This window comes from Pipra filicauda, unplaced genomic scaffold, assembly GCF_003945595.2.
Source record: "Pipra filicauda isolate LSUMZ 115617 unplaced genomic scaffold, ASM394559v2 scaffold172_size1731463_pilon, whole genome shotgun sequence".
NCBI classification, from domain to species: Eukaryota; Metazoa; Chordata; class Aves; order Passeriformes; family Pipridae; genus Pipra; species Pipra filicauda.
The window spans coordinates 613,314-631,971 of record NW_024104240.1 but is presented as its reverse complement, the minus strand read 5'-3'; the positions used below and the strand labels follow the sequence as shown (position 1 = coordinate 631,971).

General features: G+C 51.1%; 1 protein-coding gene and 1 long non-coding RNA gene across 2 annotated transcripts in view; one reads left to right on the top strand and one right to left on the bottom strand.

Annotated features, from left to right (window-relative positions):
* LGR6 (leucine rich repeat containing G protein-coupled receptor 6) overlaps window positions 1-18,658 on the bottom strand; it is a 133,953-nt gene that overhangs the window by 3,680 nt on the left and 111,615 nt on the right. The window contains exons 9-17 of the mRNA XM_027728880.2: window positions 18,501-18,572; window positions 17,367-17,435; window positions 16,353-16,424; window positions 13,086-13,151; window positions 10,808-10,879; window positions 9,289-9,360; window positions 8,481-8,606; window positions 5,820-5,980; window positions 180-260 (exon numbers count right to left, since the gene is read on the bottom strand). Coding sequence (XP_027584681.1) covers window positions 180-260; window positions 5,820-5,980; window positions 8,481-8,606; window positions 9,289-9,360; window positions 10,808-10,879; window positions 13,086-13,151; window positions 16,353-16,424; window positions 17,367-17,435; window positions 18,501-18,572 — 791 coding nt within the window. The remainder of the gene's footprint in view (window positions 1-179; window positions 261-5,819; window positions 5,981-8,480; window positions 8,607-9,288; window positions 9,361-10,807; window positions 10,880-13,085; window positions 13,152-16,352; window positions 16,425-17,366; window positions 17,436-18,500; window positions 18,573-18,658) is intronic.
* Window positions 1-18,658, top strand: part of LOC120322946 — a 42,125-nt gene that overhangs the window by 17,674 nt on the left and 5,793 nt on the right. The gene's annotated exons all lie outside the window — the stretch shown is intronic.

Here is an 18,658-nt window from a genome sequence, read left to right as displayed (position 1 = left end):
CTCGTCCCCTCCTCAGGGAGGGCAGCTGCATCCAGCTGGGAGAAGGAAGCTCCTCACCTGTCCCCAGTTTGGCCAAAGCCTAACTAGGCTTCTGATCTGAAAGGTCGTGGGGGATCCTGGGGATTTAGAGAAGCTCAAAGGATCCCAGCTCTGTTCAAGGGGTTTCCCTGGCTGCTCACCGGGGCTTGGTGTGCACTGAATAGTGGGGTGAAGCTTTGATTCCTCAAGGTCCAGCTGAAGGTCGTCTGCATCTAGGTCATCTGGGGAGAAAAGAACAAGAAATGGTGCTCAGAGAGGAACGAGCACCTTCAGGGTTAACTGGGCCAGGAGCTTTTCCCACCGCCTGTCCTCCACACAGACCTTCCCAGCCAGTTCCTAGCCCACAAGTTCAAAGTAGCTGCTGGTGTCCAGTTTGTCCCCTGCAGTCACTGATGTAGAGGGAGAAGGTCTTGTAAACGTTGGTGGGTTGCAGTGTAGCCAACCCCTCTGTTTTTAGGTTGCTCCCAACATTTGAAGTGTAAGAGCCCCAGCTCCCAGATCTGTGTGACTGTGGTTCCTCCTCCCAGCAAGCGTTATTAAAAGTAAATAAATACTCTAGCTTATGTGGTTACAGAACACAAAGCCTTCAAATACATCAGCTCCATGGGAGCTTTCTGGGCAGGGCTTGTCCAGTGTGTTCATCAGCAGGGATTTTGGGGCTTTGTTCAGAGGAGCCATTAGCCTCTTCTTGCAGAACAAATTCTTCATCAGCATCCACCACCACCAAACAGCTCAGCAGCAAAAGACAAGGGAACCCAACATTTATTGCTTAATTTTATGTCGTGTGAATTCTTGGGACTGTGGTGCCCTGTTTTAGTCATGGAAGTTCCCAGGATTTGCTGAAGGGAGGCTGGTTGCCCGTGGCTGCAGCCTCTGCATTCGTGGGGTTTGTGCAGCCAGACTGCAGAGCCCTGGGCCAGCACTGGCAGCTGCACCCTGAGCCAGGCTTGGGCTCACTGAGGCTCAGGCAGAGACCCCCTGACTGAAAGAGAAGCTTCTGGAAGGGAATGGGGCTGAGACCTCAGCCACGTTTTCAGTGTAGGACATCACCAAGGCAAATGGCATCCTCTCAATCTAATCCCAGACGTGATTTTCTGCTTTGTTCCTTGTTCCTCTTCCCAAACTCCTGCTGACTGATAGCACTGGGACACAGTGAGGACAGCTGCTGTCCCGCTGCCCTGTCCCCACCCATGGCACCAGCACAGCCTTCAGCTCCCAGTGGGGATCTTTGGAGGGTTTTCTGCCAGCAGGAGGAAAGGGAAAGGATGTGGTTTTCTGCTTGCTGCAGCCTGGTAGCCAGGGAGCTGGATCTGTGGCTGTGGGATGAACTTCCCCTTGGATGAATGGACTGATGCTGGTGTGCACCTGGCAGCTCAGACACTGGCCAGGAAGGTGAGTTTCCACAGTGCTGAAGATGCAGCTGAACTGAGTGGGGTTTACTTGTCTAATCTGTTTAGAAGTGGTGTCTCTCATGAGCTCTGCTCCCTGCCCGTGTTTGAAAATGTGACTGGGATTACTTGATTAAAGAATGATGACAAATAACGTGCTATCTTTAGTGCCTCCTGACAAGCTTTGTGGCTTTCTCGGCTTCAGGGAGCTTTGGAAAAAAAGCCATTTTTTAAAATGTGTCTGTATAAGAGTTGAAATATTACTGCTGCTTTGGAGCCTGGCAAGGAAACACTCACAGTGGGATGGAAAAATATTTCATCCTTGTATTTTATAGTCTTATAAATCTCCAGTGTCTTTTCCAGCCACAGTGCGGAGGCTGTGATGTGCAGTCACGATACCCAAATAACACAGACACAGACTTGCACTTTCTGTGCCCTGATGAGACCCAACCCTTGGGAAAGTGTAACCTGCCCCATCCCTTTTCTCCTCAAAGGGCTGGGTTTAAGCCCAGGTTAAACATTTTCATGAAGTGAACTAAGATCTTTTGTTTTGCCTGGACTACTGAGCCTTTTGGGAATCGCAAAGCAATCCTTAGACAGCACAGCAAGATTAAAAGTGAAAAATGTACCTCTCTGCTGGAAACCAGTATTTCTCCAGCCTGGGAACTGTGGAGAAAGGAAAATGGCTGTTGTGTCAGAGCAAGGCAGACTGCAATGGTTTGGAAGAAGCTGCTGTTTATTTGAATTTTGCTAAGGCACCTTCACTTTCTGAAGTTTTATGGAAAAAACCCACCTTGCCAGTAGTGCCCTTTCCATGGAAAACAAAGTGGCTGTACCAAAAGCAAAGTGGGAGGAAGAGGAGAAGAATTGCTGGAGAAGGGGCCTCGGTAGGTGCTTTTTTGGGACTCGAGTAGCCTTCTGAAATGACAGAAGCAGGAAAAGTGTAGCTCTAAGGACCCTCCATGGTTTGCGAGGTGGTTGCAGAAGTTCCTTAGTAACTTTACAAGTTATTGGAGGTGCTGGGCTGGGGAAAGCAGTGTCCTTATTGCCAAGGATAACTGTCCACGTGTGCTCTCTTTTCGCTTTCCAAAGCTCTGTTTCATTATTGCAAACACATGCTTGTAAGTGAATTCGCCCCTTTCTACCCTCAAACCAGTGGTCCCCAAGGGAGGTGCTGGGAGGGTGATGGAAGTGCCCCATGGTAGCATTTGCACTTTTCCTGCCCTCCCTCTGCAGCCAGTGTTGGGAGATGCCAGGGTTTGCTGGGGGATGTCCTGTGTGACAGGACCCCGAGTCACCTTTGGGCTCCTGCCCAGCCTCAGGGGACAGACTTGGGGCAGGGGGTGTCTGCTAAACACTGCCAACTGGAATCCAAAGAGGCTGAGACAGTTGGGATTGTCCAGCCTGGAGAAGAGAAGGCTCTAGGGAGACCCTAGAGACCCTTCCAGTGCCTAAAGGAGCTCCAAGGAAGCTGGAGAGGAACTTTGGACAAGGGTCTGGAGTGACAGGACAAGGGGGAATGGCTTCCCACTGCCAGAGGGCAGGGTTAGATGGGATATTAGGAAGAAATCCTTCCCTATGGGGATGAGGGCCTGGCACAGGTTGCCCAGAGAAGCTGTGGCTGCCCCATCCTTGGAAGTGTTCAAAGCCAGGTTGGACAGGGCTTGGAGCAACCTGGGCTAGTGGAAGGTGTCCCTGCCCATGGCAGGGGATTGGAACGAGATGAGCTTTAAGGTCCCTTCCAACCCAACCCATTCTACAATTCTATGATATCCCAAGCACCAAAAATGTTGGAAATGGGACCTTAAAAATCTGTTGTCACAAGGTAACAGAGTGATGAGTACATTCACTGACCACACTACTTTGGGCCTCAGGTGGCCATTAATCAGATGTGAATGGACACACTTGGGTGGTTGTCTGGTGGGTTCCCAGGCATCTGTGGCCCTGGGAGGATGAGAGAGAGCTGAGATGGCCCTACTCTGTGGCTGGAGTGGGATGGACCCTTGGGTGCTGGGCTTGGCTGAGGGTTGAGTGCTGGATGCAGGAGCAGGACAGGCAGCAGGAGCCACTGCCTGGCTGCTGGAGCAGGGATGTGCCATTGGGGATCCATTTCTTGTCCCTGCATGGCTGCCTGGGACAGGCTGCCTTTCACCACCCAACTGTGAGGTTCTGTGGACTCCTTTGGGAAGGCCTGGAAGTGCTGCACAAGGCTGAGAGCAAAGGGCTGGCTGGAAGCAGTGCCTGTCCCTCTCACAAGTTCTCCCAGAGCATCTGAGTGCCCTGATGAGCCTGGCTGTACACTGCCAGGACAGAGCCACAAGTTATTTTCTCTTAACTAGACCACTTTCCCTCTTGCGTGAAAGGAATGTTTGGGAGCTTTTGTCCTTTTTAATGAGGAAGTGTTACAAGGTTCATATAACCCAGCTAAATACCACCAGTGGCCATCAGAGAGGAAGAACTGGGAACAGAAATAAAGCAATGATTAATTAAGTAAAACAGCAATACCACAAACCCCTCATGACCAAGAGCAGACCTGGTTGCTGAGTGGTGCAGAGGGTCATCTGCAGGAGCTGCACATCATAGGAACATGTTCTTGTGCATGTCACACTCGCACCTGTGTGCTTTGGTATTTCAAGACAAATCCAGTGCTTTAACATCTGAAAATGGGAGCCTTTACAAGCTGCTAATAGTCTCATCTGGCACATCTTAGAAACAGTCAACATTCCCCTCCGGTCCCAAAAGCTCATGAACACACCATCCATGAGGCTGAGACTGGCTTGGAGGCCTGGGAGCCTGTGGTAGGTTTTGGTCTGCTGACAGGGCCAGGAGAGAGCATCCTTTGGGACATCAAAGGCTTTGGTACCCAGCAAGAGCAGGTCTGTGAGCAGTGCTGTGGGCTCTGTTCACAAAACAGATCTTTTCACAGATGCTGTAATTTGCTGGGCAACCCCCCCAGCCATCTGCACCAGGACTGTTACAGCATGGGCTGCATTAATGATGGAAAAACTGACCCAGCCAAGAAGAAATTCCTGCGGCAATGACCATGACATATGGCTCCTCTGGTCTGTCTGCCCAGTGTTACCACCAAGTCTACCATGCTTCCCAGAGCCACATCAGGCCAGTAGGAACCACACTTGCTACCCCCTGGCTGGACTTTTTACATGTCTAAAGCCTAGTCTTAGTCTGTGAAGGATCAGGGCAGGAGCAGAACAGGGGGCTGGTGAGTCACCCGCTGGCTGTGTCGTAAAGGGTCTTGGTCACCCTGCCTGTAACACAGAGTCCAACAGCTCTGGATCAATATCTGTCTCCACATCCAGTCCTGCCTGCTCAGGATGTGGGAGGAGACAGCAGAGCCCCTGGCTATGGCTGGGTGCTCAGTGAATCAGGGGCTCTCCAGGGTCTCAGCCCTCTCAGACCTCAGAAATGCACTGTAGCCACTGTATTTACACAAACATATAAACAAATGCAGCATCCAAGCTGTGTTCTGAAATGCTGTTTCCACTCTCCAGCAGTTACAGAGGAAGGAAGCAAAGGGGCTTGTGCTTTTTTTCGTGTTATTCTGAGATTCCCTTGCAGCAGGATCACACCAGCTTTGTGCTGGAGCTGCTGCTGTGCTGTGGGGCTGTGAGTGCAGGTGTGCCTTGCACTGATCTTTGCTGGGCTCCTGGAACTGGCTTCATGGAGGTCTGTGCAGTACTGAGCTTTGGAGCACAGAATAAACTGACTCTTGGACAGAAAGTTCTGCTCAACTCTGGAGGCCTTTCTGCCCTGCTTCAGCCAGCCCCTGTACTGAGCTCACTGTGTTCCCCAAATGTGTCCTGCTGTCATACCTAACCCAGACCTTTGCTGTAGCATCAGGGGATGTGCCCAAAAGTAGCACATACACAGGTCTCCCTACCTCCAGCCAGCTGCACACTCCAGGTCTTTGACTTCATTCTACTACTTGGATTAATCCTGAAGCCCTTCCCCTAGATGTTGTAAAGAGAAATACTGATGTCCTGCCAAAGGCTCCACACTGCCCAAAAGTCTGACGACCAAGCCCAGAAGTTGCCCCAGGTAGCCTCAGCCACGTTCCAGTGCCTTGGGCAGCCTCCCTCCATAGCCAGCAAGGCCAAATTGGCAAATGTGTCTGTGCTGTGGGGGACTGCCAGGTCCTTTGGTTACCCTGTGAGGGTTTGGATGTGCCAGATCAGCTTTTTTTCCCCTACAGGGTCACCAGCTGAAGCCCATTCACAGCAATTGGCCACCTGCATTGGAGAAGGCTCAGTCTGCCTTCCCTGGGGCAGGTGTCACTCCGTGGCTGGTGGTGGGAGCACTCCTGCAGATGCAGGACTGCATCCAAGCTCGCAGCCCTGCCTGGGTACTGATCACTGCTCAGCCCACTTTACTCACAGTGATTATCGGCGTGACCTGGAAACAATTCCGTGGTCCTCTTGTGGGGATCCTCCTCCTCAGGAGTCGTGTCTTCTCCCTCCCACTGGCTGGACACCTTGAAGAAGCTGCTGCAGCTGCCATAGGCACAGCACTGGTAGGCGTATGGGACCTCCAGGACTCTGCACGAGGGAGAGCAGAACTTAAGGCTGTGTCCCCTCCACAACCTGAGTCTCCACTGCTTTGCCCTTTTCGCTCAGTTCAACATGTGACAAAGGCTGGTCTGTCTGGTGACCTTCACACTGGCGAGGGTCTGTGCTGTGGCAAAGGACTCCACGTGGGACAGAGTGTGCGCCCAAGGCACCCCGTGGTGTCTCTGCCCTGCCCCACTTTCGCTGGTTTGAGCAGGAGTACTGAAGTGGAGAATACCATTCCTAAAAACCTGTCTGCAGTTTTCCCCAGACTAAATCAGCCCCTCTTTCCCAAGACATGTACAGTCTTCAATTTTTACTGCAAGACCATGTTTTGCTGGGCATCCTTTCTTTCCTTCGAGGTGAGAAGCTTCCCAAAAGCAAGGTTCCCCTTGCTTGTTGTTGAGGGTCAGAAAGACACCTTCAAACTTCAGTTCCAGGAGCGTGGCTCCCTCCTGCCAGCTCAGGAAGGGATTTCTCGGGTCTCTCAAGTGAAACAAGTTGTTTGAATATGTCTGATTTCGACTTGAGAGTCAAACTGTTAGTTGCTAATTATAGCATGTATTACAAGGTTAATTCAAGAGCAGCTGAGCATCATCTGGACACAATACCAGGCTGTCTGTCAGCAGCTGCATTTTTGGCTTTGCTGGAAGTCAGGGAGACTGCTGATGAAGGCAAAGGAACCTCAGGTTTTCCAGACAATTAAGGTCTTCTGACAAGATCAGTAAATATGGTGAAACTCTATATTCTAAAAATATGCTTTTGTTTTATGTTCCCAAACATTTCTGCCTGAGCCCCATGAGGCTGTGGAAACTCTGTATACAAGCTTGTTTCCTGTTATAAGCTCCAAATTAGAGCCTATTATTGAAAGGTGGTAGGGAGGTGCTGATCCTCCCAGGAAGGGTAAGAATTGTTCTCAGATGATTCCTCCAGACATATACCCCAAGAGTAAGACTACTTAATGGCAGTACCCCAAAGTTTAGGGAATGTTAACGGGTCCATCGCCTGGCACGGTTCAATGAACCACTGCTGCAGGCTCAGTTTCTCTGGTACAAATCCAAACCAGCTCCACAGCTGCCAATGGAACTAGTTTAGAGGAGAAACACCCTGGAAGTGCTGAACTTGACCCACCCTGCACAAGGGAGTGCCTGCTGGAGTGGGTCTGGAGAGGCCACAGAGATGCTTCGAGGGCTGGAGCCCCTCTGCTCCAAAGACAGGCTGGGAGAGCTGGGGGTGTTCACCCGGAGAAGGGAAGGCTCTGGAGAGATCTTAAAGATCCTTCCAGTGCCTAAAGGAGCTCCAAGAGAGCTGGAGAGGGACTTGGGACAAGGGTCTGGAGTGACAGGACAAGGGGGAATGGCTTCCCACTAACAGAGGGCAGGATTAGATGGGATATTGGGAAGAAACTCTTTCCTGTGAGGGTGGTGAGGTTGCCCAGAGTTGCTGTGGCTGCCCCATCCTTGGAAGTGTCCAAGGCCAGGTTGGACAGGGCTTGGAGCAACCTGGGCTAGTGGAAGGTGTCCCTGCCCATTAGAGGGGGTTGGAATGAGATGAGCTTTAATGTTTTGTTTCAACCGAGATCATTCTGTGATTCTATGATCTTGGGTGTAGAAAACCCTCCAAAAGCTTCTGGAATCCCCTGCCATTTGGAAACCAGTCATGCAGTACATCCCAGCTACGATGAGCCAAAAAAGTCAGAAGAGAAAGCCCTTCAGACACCACTGCTGAGGTAGACTGATGTGAGAGCTCCATACTTTTCCTCAGACCTGAGCTATTAATCCCAGTGTTGGTGCAGTGGCTCATGGTCCCACCACTAGGCGCCTAAACTGGAGAAGCTCCAGCCTTGGGAACTCATACTGGATGAGTGGAAGCATCAATTTATGCATACTTGGCTTGAAGGGAACTCCTCGTGAGACCCAAGGAACAGATGACTTTGCCTGAGGGGAATTTGTGTTCTTTGGACCACGGACACCTCAGCCTGAGGGCAGGTGCCAGGCTGAGACCCACCTGTAAAGGAGGGTCAGGAGAGCCCGAGCCTGCAGCACAGCACTGTGCTCTGAGCCTTTCACAGCCTCATCTTGCTCAGTTTGACCCCTCCAGGCTCCTCATTAATCCATAGCAGACAAGACACGGCCACACAAACAGAGTTTACAGAAGGAAACCTGGATGTCATTAGCTAGGACTGCTTCTGGGAATGTTTTCCATTGAGAGGAGCCCTGAGCTGGGCTCGCTGCATGTTTGTGTGTGTGTGTGTCTGTGTGTGTGTGTGTGTGTTTGGGGTGGGGGTGATGGGCTGGGGAGCACAGCACCAATCTCCTGTGGAAGCTGTTAAAAGATGAAATGCATTAGCAGCAGATGAAGCTTCCTCTACCCATTGGCCTGGAAGGATGGAGAAAGCATGAGAGAGACAAGAAGAGCAGGAAGCTGAGTGCTTTAGGCAAATACAGGCTGTGCTGAGTGCCAGAAGTGAAAGAGCCAACACCCCAAGTACCTCATTTTGGGGAAGCTCTCCTTGGTGAAGGGCTCAGAGAGAGCTGGGTTGCCTTGGAGCTTCAGATGGGTCAGTCCAGCCAAGCCATCCAGAGGCAGCGTGACCAGCTGGTTGTCAGTTAAGTCCCTGGTGAAGGGAAAGCAGAGAGGGAGACCATGGTCAGGGTTCTGCTGCCAGTGGTACCTCAGCCAAACCCTCAGCTGCCTGTCTCGATTGCTCCCTCAATGTGATGCTGAGATGGGGCTGGGTGCTGCATGGGAGCCAGAAACCTCTGGAGATAAACAGATTGAGATTGCAATCCCTGGGAGAATGAGAGGGTGGGATTAGTGCCCGTGCTGAAAGCTCTGCCTGGTATCTTCGTCCCTGTACACATACACTCCATGATAGTTTGGGTATGACTGCAGATCCCAGCCCATAAAATACCCAAAGTCTTAGTGAGGGGCTGAGGACTGAGGACCCTCCAGAGCCAGAGCAGATGGTCTGCAGTGACTCTTGCTGAAACAGTCCATCATGCTGATCTTCCCTAAAGACATCTAAAGCAGGTATGAAAGCATCATGAAATGGAAGTTTAAGTGTTCAGGGTGAGAGCAGCTTAAAGATGGCCCCTCCTGCACTTCATCATCCCTTTGGTATTGATAGGAAACCTTGGGATTTGGTCTGTCCACATCAGTGCTGAGACATGCACCCCAGCACATCAGCCTTCCAGCATCTAAATCCCAGGTGTCCTGCTTGCCCAGGGAGTCAGTCTGAGGTCCTCAGATACCTCCCATCCATGGACCACTGTGAAAGAAATATCCCTGCTACTTACAACTTGGTGAGTGAGTGCAGGGTCACAAAGGCCTCCGGGTGAATAAACTGGATGTAATTCCAACTCAGGTCTCTGCAAGGCAAGGACACACCAGTAAACAGGGAGCAGAGCAGGGCAGTGAAGCTGCTGACACCAGCCTGGCCAAGGGGCTCAGTGGGATCAAATGTGGGATCTTGTAGCCCCTTGGTCAGCAGCAAGTTCTGTCCCATTGCAGCTCCCTGGAGACAAGAATGTTTGGGTTTGCAAGAGCACAAGAGTTTGCCTTGCAGGAGCTCCTCCACTGAGACCAATGGGAAAGGTTCCTTTCTGGGTTCATTTTCTGTAAATTTGGGGATTTTATGCTGACATGCTAAACCTCAGAGCAGTAGACAGGTGATGCCTTAGTGCCAGACCATTCCCAACACAGTCACAGTGCTGGGTGTAGCAAGCACAGTTAGGGCCAGGGGTGTGTGGAAGGTGAACCAAGATGATTTTAGAATGTCTCCTGCCAAGTTTGGGTTCACTGAGTGCCATCAATAAGCTCTGCTTCCATCCCAGTGACTGTCATCAGGGAGAGGAACCAGCATATCAGGATGCATTTCTTCTCCTAAGGCTGACTATGTGAGCAATCTCATACCATATATTCATCTCTCCTGCTCTAGGGGAGTCAGGGGTACCTGCTCAAATGTGTGGGAAGTCGGGTGAGATGAATCCTTCCCACAGGGACCAGAATATACCCAAAAGTCATGGCTGACCTTGCCTACTCAGCTGTGAGTGTGTGATTGTAGGGTGGCAGCAGAATGCTCGTGTTTCCATGTATGTCTGCAGTGTCACACATAACATGTAAGTGTTCCTGTGCAGTTGTAAACACGGTGTATGTGACACTCACGGGATCCTCGGAATGCTGGGCTATTAAATGACACACAGATTGCTGCACCATGGGAAAAGCTTTCATGTGATTTTAGTTCACTTCCTAACAGAACATCAAATAAAGACCATTAAGGCTCTTTCCAGATGTCACAGGGACAGTAGTGCCCTGCAGGGCCTTACTAGCTGTCAAAGGTGCCAAGCACTTAGGAGGTCACTCTCTCTGACACATGCTTGGGTGCACTTAGTATGTCAAACATGAGCTTGTGGGAAGAAGTCTCAAACCAAACGGGATGCTCTGCATGGATGTTCCAGGACTGCATGGCCCAGGATCAGCCTGTGTATGGCAAGGGGGGCAGGAGCTCAGGTACACCGTGGTAAATCCCTGACACGAGTCCCTGGCTGAATTTAGGAGGCATGTCCACAATGTGGGCTGTGCCGTGTGTGGGCAGGGAATGGGGGGAGGTACAGCAGGGTCTGCAGGCACAGGGGAAGCCAGAAGGGTGGTTTGTGCCCTCTTCTTTTCTAAAGGGGAGCGGCAGAGGGACTCCATAGCAAAGCCTCCCAGCAGAGGCAGAGGGAGCGGGGTTGGAACTCCCCGCAGCCTGACGGGGTTCACGGTTCCCCTTCCCCTGGCAAGACTCCAGCCAGTCCCCTGCCAGACAATACTTGCATGGAGCGCAGGGCCATCAGCTGCACAAAGGTGTCTGCTCTGATCTCGTGGATCCTGTTGTGCTGGAGACCACTGGAAAAACAGAAAGTGGTTTGAGAAGACAGCTGAAGGCAGCGTTCCTGCTTTGTAGGGATCTTTGTCCCAGTGCAGCAGATGCAGATTGTCACAGTGGAAGTTGTTATTTGCACTTAGGAGACCTACTCTTACTTTAAGAGTTAAATGGGATGAGTAGCAAAACATCTCAGAGCCATTCTCTCATACAGGCAGCTCCAGGGCTCAGGCAGCCTCTGCTTTTGATGCCATTATGGCTCAGCAAAGCACTGTTGATATGCAGTGTTTAAAGGTGCCCTGTTATCACCAAAGACATGCTGGCTTCCCACTCTGCTCTGCCCTAAGGCTGCAAACTGCTTCATCCAGAGCAAAAGTGGAGAGCTTGGAGCCAGGGAACAGCAACGAGCTCTGTGTGACCCTTCAGGAAGGACCACGTGGTGCTGCCCTTTGCCTTTGTGAGGGTGAAGGGGGTTTGAGGGCTGAAGGCATCTCAGTGTTGCATGAAGAAAAATCCCAATGTCTTGTTGAACCCACCATCCACAACTAGACATGAAGTACCTTACCCCTTCACATCTCCTTTCCAGCAGCCTCCTGCACCCCCTGGGGAAGAGGAAGGAGCAGGGTGGGGGCTCACGCAGACTTTGCTGACTGACCTACACACTTCCCACATCCCCAAGAGACATCTCCAACCACGCACCCCATGGGAAACACTCAGTGTTTCAGTTTTCTCTAGTGTGGAACAATGATGAATAATCCTACAAGATGCCTATTATGAATTCCCAGACCTGTGGAATTAGTGTCCCCATCTGTGATCTTCTACAAGGGGAGATGGCCACTGCCTAGTGCTCTACCTACAGCAGCTCCCCTGGGCATTTTTTGGGTGGTTAACTTGCCTTTAGACTCAGAAATAACCTTGACTTATCTCACGCAGGGACCTGCATATGGTGGCTGTAATATCTCAGCTGGTATTTGGCCACATGTTCCTGTTCCAAAGGTGGGCACTTGAGGCTCTCCTACCTGCTCTGCTGCTGGTCCCTTGGTGCCCCAGGCAGCCAGGTTGGCATCGCTCCTACCTCTAGCTAAGATTTCAGCTGGGGGCCACTGGAAGCTCTGGGCACAAATTTGGGGGTGACTGAGTGGGAGAGGTGGAGTTTGGACAGAAGGGGTACTGGAACAAGGTAGAGAAAAATAATTTAGGGATGTTAAGCTGTGAGGGATCGCCTGTGTGGTGCAGGTAAAAACCTGCACACTGGCAGTTGCAGCAGAGCAAAGGCACACCTGAGTTGTTTATGTGCCAGGCTGTACCACCACGCACCATCAGACTTGTTTCCAACGTATTTACCAGTGGGAATGTTGATGCCTGATGGGAGTGGGGCTTACAGGACAATAATTTCGGGGTTAAGGGACCGAATACTAATTTTCAAGAAAATATTAATTTAAAGCATAATCCTTCTGAGTTCAGTAGCCTGAAAGAGATTTATTGTGATTTTTATATTATTGTAAAGTCTGAATTTGGCATATTGTAACGTTTTGTAAGAAGAAATTTTAGCAGAATGCATGAAACTACAGGTTTGGAATTCTGAACATTTGTCTTTTTTTTTGTTGGACTTCCTATTTTTTTCCAAACGTTTTCCTGGGGGTACTTTAGATAAAAATATGTCCAGCTCTATCTCTGTCCTCACAGCTCCCATAAAAGGCAGCAGGGTCTGTGTAACTCTCATTTTCATGTGATTTCACACAGTGCCCTAATGTCCAGTTTGCTAAGGCTGGATGAGCTGGTCTGGCCATCCAGGCTGAGGTGCTGCAGGGTCAATCTCTCCTGCGTTTTTTTTTAAATGGAGATTCTGCTCCCATACATCTATTTTTCCGGGTTGCAGAAGATATTTATGGTAGAGATAAACCCCATTCTTGATTAGCTCTTAGTGGGACTGAAGTCAGTGAAGTGAATTCTGCGCTGTCTCATCCTTCTTCTGTTTGCTGTGGCTGGGACCTGTGAAAGGACCTGGGTGAATTAAGCTCCTGTACACAGGGAACACATTTTATTCTGTATTTGCACAGGGGCAAAGAGTGGAGCTCTGGTCTGTTTGCAGTCCAAACAGTGAGTTATAATGCCCAGCTTTCCCAGTGCTTAGTGAAGGTTGATTTTTGTGTGTGGGAACTGCCTCTCTCCTCAAAGCAGCCCTTTTGCCCCAGAGCATGGTGCAAGCGAGGACATCTCTGTACTCACAGCTCCTCCAGCCGCTGGCACTGGTGGAAACTGGGCAGCTCTTCAATTTGGTTGTGTGACAGCTCTCTGCAGGGGAAGGACAGGACAGGAATGTTAGGAATCAAAAGCCAGTGCCCCTGAGCCCTCCCAAAGCAGGTACTGTTGGAGGGTAGGATGACTTCACTTCATTCTGCACAGCTGCAGAGCACTGTAACCCCAGGTGAGGGGAATCTCCACTTTTGGGCAACCCCAGGTGAGGGGGATCTCCACTTTTGGGCAACCCCAGGTGAGGGGGATCTCCACTTTTGGGCAACCCCAGGTGAGGGGGATCTCCACTCTGCACACACCTGGTGCTGGCTCTGAGTGTCTCTGGGCAAGGTAAGGGTTGCCCCGTGGTTTCCCCACTCCTCCAGCCCCAGCCCAGCTCCCTCCAGCCCAGGCTGTGGACGGATGGAGCCACCTGTACAGCCGGGGTGGGCTTGTCCTCCCCAGCCCCAAGTCAGCTGTGAGACCCAACTGTGCCACCTTCTGCCATGCACAGCCCCGCTTTCTGTGGGCGAAGGAGAGAGAGATTTGTGCCAGAGCTCCTGCCCTGCTGCTGTGGATGGGAGCTCACAGAAGCTGCAGATGTGCCTGCAGAGCCAGGGAGGTTTTGGCCAGCCAGCTGCTCAGCTCCCTCCTGGCATCCAAACCAACTGTCTGCTCCCCGTTCAACCTTTCCTGGCTTTCTCCCAAGGCTATGGAAGGGGTTGTGGCATTGGCAGGGATTTGATTCAGGACATTACAGACTGTGAAAACGTCTGGTCCCTTGGTCCCTATTCTTTTAAATGCTGTCAGTTGAAAGTAGTTCCCAGCAAACTCCTCTCCCACTGGTTCATGGACAAGTGTCACGTCAGCATCCAGAGTAGAGTGACTTGATAGTCAGAGGAAAACCCATCCTGACATAACTTAATGAGAATTTATTGAAGCTGAAACAGGCTGGGCAAGGAATAATGTTTAAACCCAGCTCTTTCCCCCACCAGCAGAGACTGGATTTGTGGTTGTTCAAGGGAAATTTGCCCCAGGGTAAAGTTTTGTATGTGGCTTCTCTGCCGACTTTCCAAACTTGATTTCCATCTTTCTGCCAATAAGTTGCTGCTAAAATATTTCAATTATTTTTTTTTTTTTTTGCCAACCCCCTCACCAGCAGTTTTCCATGGTGGAGAGGAGGAGGGAGGGAAAAGCAAACAAAAGGTTTGTGCTTGGCTCTGGAGGCTTCACCTGGTGTGAAGAAAGAGCCTTAGCATCAGTCACTTTTCCCTGGTCCCTGTGTCAATACATTAGGCTTGACAGGGCTGTGGCTTAGCTAACAGTGCTGGGGGGAGAACCAGCCCCAGGAGTTATTTTCGGGTTCCTCCAGAGTGAGGGTAACCAGATGAAGCCCAGTATCTACGAGCAGAGCAGCCTCAGTCACTGAGGCTCTGTTGGGGACACACCAGGATGGAGGTGCTGATGGCATCGAGGGACTTCAGCTCTGCTCAGGGGAGTTTCACCTATTTCTGCTTGATAAGAAAGACAAATCCTCCAGAGCTCAAAGAGTGTTTGGACAATGCTCTGAGGCACAGGGTGGGATTGTTGGAGTGTCCTGTGCAGGGCCAGGAGTTGGACTCCGTAATCCTTGTCGGTTCCTTCCGGCTCAGGATATTCCATGATTCTCTGAAATCTGTGCCCTGAGCAGAAGCTCTGGATGAAAGCAGCAGGATGGTGTTGGGCTGATGACAGAGGTCATCAGCCTGTGCTTGCTGGGTTCAGTGCCCACCCTCTGCCCCTGCTCCTGGAGCCCCCACGCAGGATCTCTGCAGAGAATCCACACCATGGTGGGAGGGCAGAAATGCAGCATAAACTGTGTTGTCTGTGACCAGATGTGTCACAGTCGTAATGTCAACCTGATGGACTGTCAAGGGGCTGGCACAGCACCACTGGGTCCGTGGGGACAGGAGACCAACACATTTCAAGGGCAAGAGAGATGTAAACACGCACAAACATTGGCCCACCTGCTCTCTCTCCAAACTCTGAAAGCAATGCAATTAACGTCAGGAAAGTTCACTAGGGAAGAGGAACAAGGAACAAGGTGGGGTGTCCCAATAAAACTCTCCCACATGGAGCAGGCAGCCACAAAGAACAGGCTCTGCTGTGAGGGTTTACAGTCTGATAACTTGCAAACATAAACAGAGGTTTGGGACTAAACAGCCTGGGCCAGTCCAAAGGCTGTGCTTTTGTGGCAAGTTATCCACTGAATTGGTCCAGGTGTCTAAAGCTGAGAGATCTTCCCTACAAGGACAGCTGGAGCCAAAAGGCTGTAATCTCCTAAGTTACAAATTGTGTTCTTTTATTTTTACGTTTCACTCTTGTTTCCAGTTTCTGTGATCAAGAATTCACTCCTGTTGCTTTCCTGGAACAAACTTGTTTTTTTTTCAGCTTGCTTGTATAAAGACTCATGAAAGGCAAACCTCCTGTTGCCCTAAGGCTGCAAACTTGTATAAATCTGGCTCATGACTCATTTCCTGAGGATGTCTTTGACTGCAAAGTTGGGGATCTCAGGAACCAGGGGTGTGATTCCTGGGAATCACATCACAATCTTTCTGAGATGTTGATTGTATCGTGTACCAAGTTAAAGAAGAAAGCACACCCTCCTCTCAGCATCATTCAGTGCCCAGCTAAGCAGGCAGAGCTAAGGACACGTGGAATCTCTGAGCAAAACCCTGATCAGGCTCTGCTGCACCATGTGAGGAGATATGACCTTCTGGCCTTCCAGGTCTCTATCAGGTCAGACCTGATCCCTCACTGGATGTGAACAGGATCCTTCCTCCAGATGATGGCACTTGCTGGAGCTCCAACTGCAATAAGCCAGTGCTGGGGCAGTGGGTTGTGTAAATGTGATGTCCCGCTGGGTTTGGGGCTAAGAGCTTCGGCATAGCTGGGAGCTCTGAAATGCTGTAGCCATTCTTACCCACCTCCCTTTGCACCCTCTCTACCCTCCTTGCATGGGGCAGACAGTCCTCACTGGTGCAGAACAAGGAGGATGTGCCTGATTGCAGCCCTGGGACCAGAGCATCATGCTGGGATGAAGCAGCAAGTTCAAGAACAAGAACGAGCTCAAGGTAGTGCCTAAGAAGGTGGTGATTTCTGCATGGAAAAGATAATGGGAACAAGAACCACAGGGTGGTCTTTCATAAATTGTCCTCTCCCTGATCTAGACCAGTTCCTGACAGCATTTTTCTAAGGACCAGGCAGAACAGAGACACTCACAGGATTCGGAGGCTGGGCAGCTGCTGGCACATCCCTCTGGGAAGGAAATGGATGCCTGCCCGGGTCAAGGTCCTAGAGGGGTGGAGGAGAGAGAAGAAATGGTGTTGCTGAGAGCCAGCACACAGACTCTGTGACCCACAAGCCCAGCTACCAGTCTCAAATAGTGGCAGGAGAGACAATATCAATGGGGCAATGAAAGGCCTGGAGAGGATAAAAAACTGGCTGGCAGTTTTGGAAACAGGTCCTGCTGCTGGACCTGGCAAAGGTGAATGTGCCTCTAGGAAGTTCTGGGACACTGTTGAATACTGAATTAACAGCTGTCCTTGGCTGTGTTGAGGGTAGATGGCAGTGCCCTCTGCGGCACGCTCTGCCATCCCAGTTCCCCACTGTCCAGAGTGGTGATCTGCCTGGAGCCAGGACTGCCTCAGAAACCTGTGTGTAGGGGATGGATGGTGTGTCCCTGTGTCCCTGAGACAAGGCATGGCCAGGTCACACCCTGGGCTGGGGTGCTCCCATTTTGGGCACTGTGTGGGGACCAGTGCCCTAGGGAGGGGCCTCCAAGTGTCCTCCGAGTCCCTGCTCTCCAGAGCTTGATGGGGTAAGGAGGGGACCAGAAGGGTTGCAGGAGCCCCAGCTTGGGTGGCACATATTTCCTGCCCTGCTCTGCAGTGCTGGCCCCAGTATGGGCAGAGACACTGGGTCTCAGCAGACCATGCTGAAGCACTGCCCTCAGAGGCTCATTCCTTCACAGGTGCAGGAGGGAAGGAAGAAAAAAAAAACCAACAAAAAAAAGATTGGAGCACACTCAAGAGTACTGAGAGAGCAACTCACGGAGAGGAAAGCTGCGTTCAGGAGCCACAGGGGTGAAACGAAGCAGAAGGGTGAGTGACCAGGGAGAGGCAGAGCTGAATACTGCACAGCACTGTGAAAGTTGTCCTCACTGAAACAGCCTGGACCGCCTTGAAGGAGGAAGAGCACAGCTAGCAGGGTAAAAGGGAGAGAGGTGCCACTCACAAAACTTCTAGGCTGGTGGTGCCTTTAAGGTCCGGGAACTCTCTGATGTCCGTTGCACCATTGAGTGACCTGCAGAGAAATGCAGGGGAAGTGAGGTGGGCAGAGGACCTGGAGGCAAATGCAGCTGCCCAAGGTGCCAGACCCATCAGCCACGGCAGCAAATCTGGCTTCCTCACACCCAGACGTGGCAATTGGAGGCCCAGCCCCAGAGTGTCCCTGCAGAGGCAGGGAGCAGTCCCCGGAGCAGCCGCCTCGCGCAGTGCAGGCGCAGTGAGATGGAGCTGGGCACTTCTGTGCAAGGAGACTTGGCAGGCTCAGAGCCTCTCCCAGCCACTGACATTCTTGGCACGATCTCTACCCAAATTAAATAAAAAAAAACCCTCAAACAATTACTATGGGGAATGTAAGCAGGGCATCCCACCCAACCCTCCCCGAGCCTGTGCATTTGGATCTAAAGAATGCAGGGCTATTTGAATGATTTATTTTATTTGCCTGCGTGTGTGAGTGTTCCTGCAGCGAGAGGCTGGGTGAGGTTTATAAATAGAGATGTTGAGGTTGCCTCTGCCTCAGTATTTAGTGCTGTGCCACAACAGGTTGGCTGAAAAGCCAACGTGGAGCAATTGTTTTGGTCCAGGTGGTGCCCATCCCATGGTGGTGGCCCCAGATCAGGCTTAAGGTCAAACATGTGAAGGAAGCTCTGTCACTGCTGGCTGCCCAGTGTTCCTCCACTTCTCTGTCTTGTGGATGAAGGCAGATGCATTCAGTGTCCTTCTGTTTGGGAAACTACACAACAGTAGCAGAAGTTGTGGTACTTGTGTGTGAGGTCTTTGCTGGTCCTGAGGCACCTGTGGAGACCTTAGAAAGCTCCAGTGCCTGTCAGCTGGGTGGGCAGGAGGAATTAATTTCTGCTTCCAAAATACCCTTTTCAAATTTATTCTTCCTCAGAAGAAAACTTCTGCAGTGTCTACTCCTTGGATCATCACCTTTGGGGCTGGCCAACAGAGTGGCTTCATGGTCCTTTATTGACACAGAGGCTCTTGAGAACAGGAAGGGAGGAGGCCCCAAAGATGCCCAATCCAACAAGGTTGGAGCTTGGATGTGTTACAGCTTTGAAGATGTGCTTGGTGAACTTACAGAGTGTGGAGCTTTGGCAAGTACTGGAAAGCAGACTGTCCAACAAACTGGATGGGATTGTCATAAAAATGGCTGCAATGGGAAAGAGGAACCAGTCAGAGTCTGCTGCACACAAAGAGAGATGCTATTACAGGTCAAGAACCTCGAAGCTACCAGCA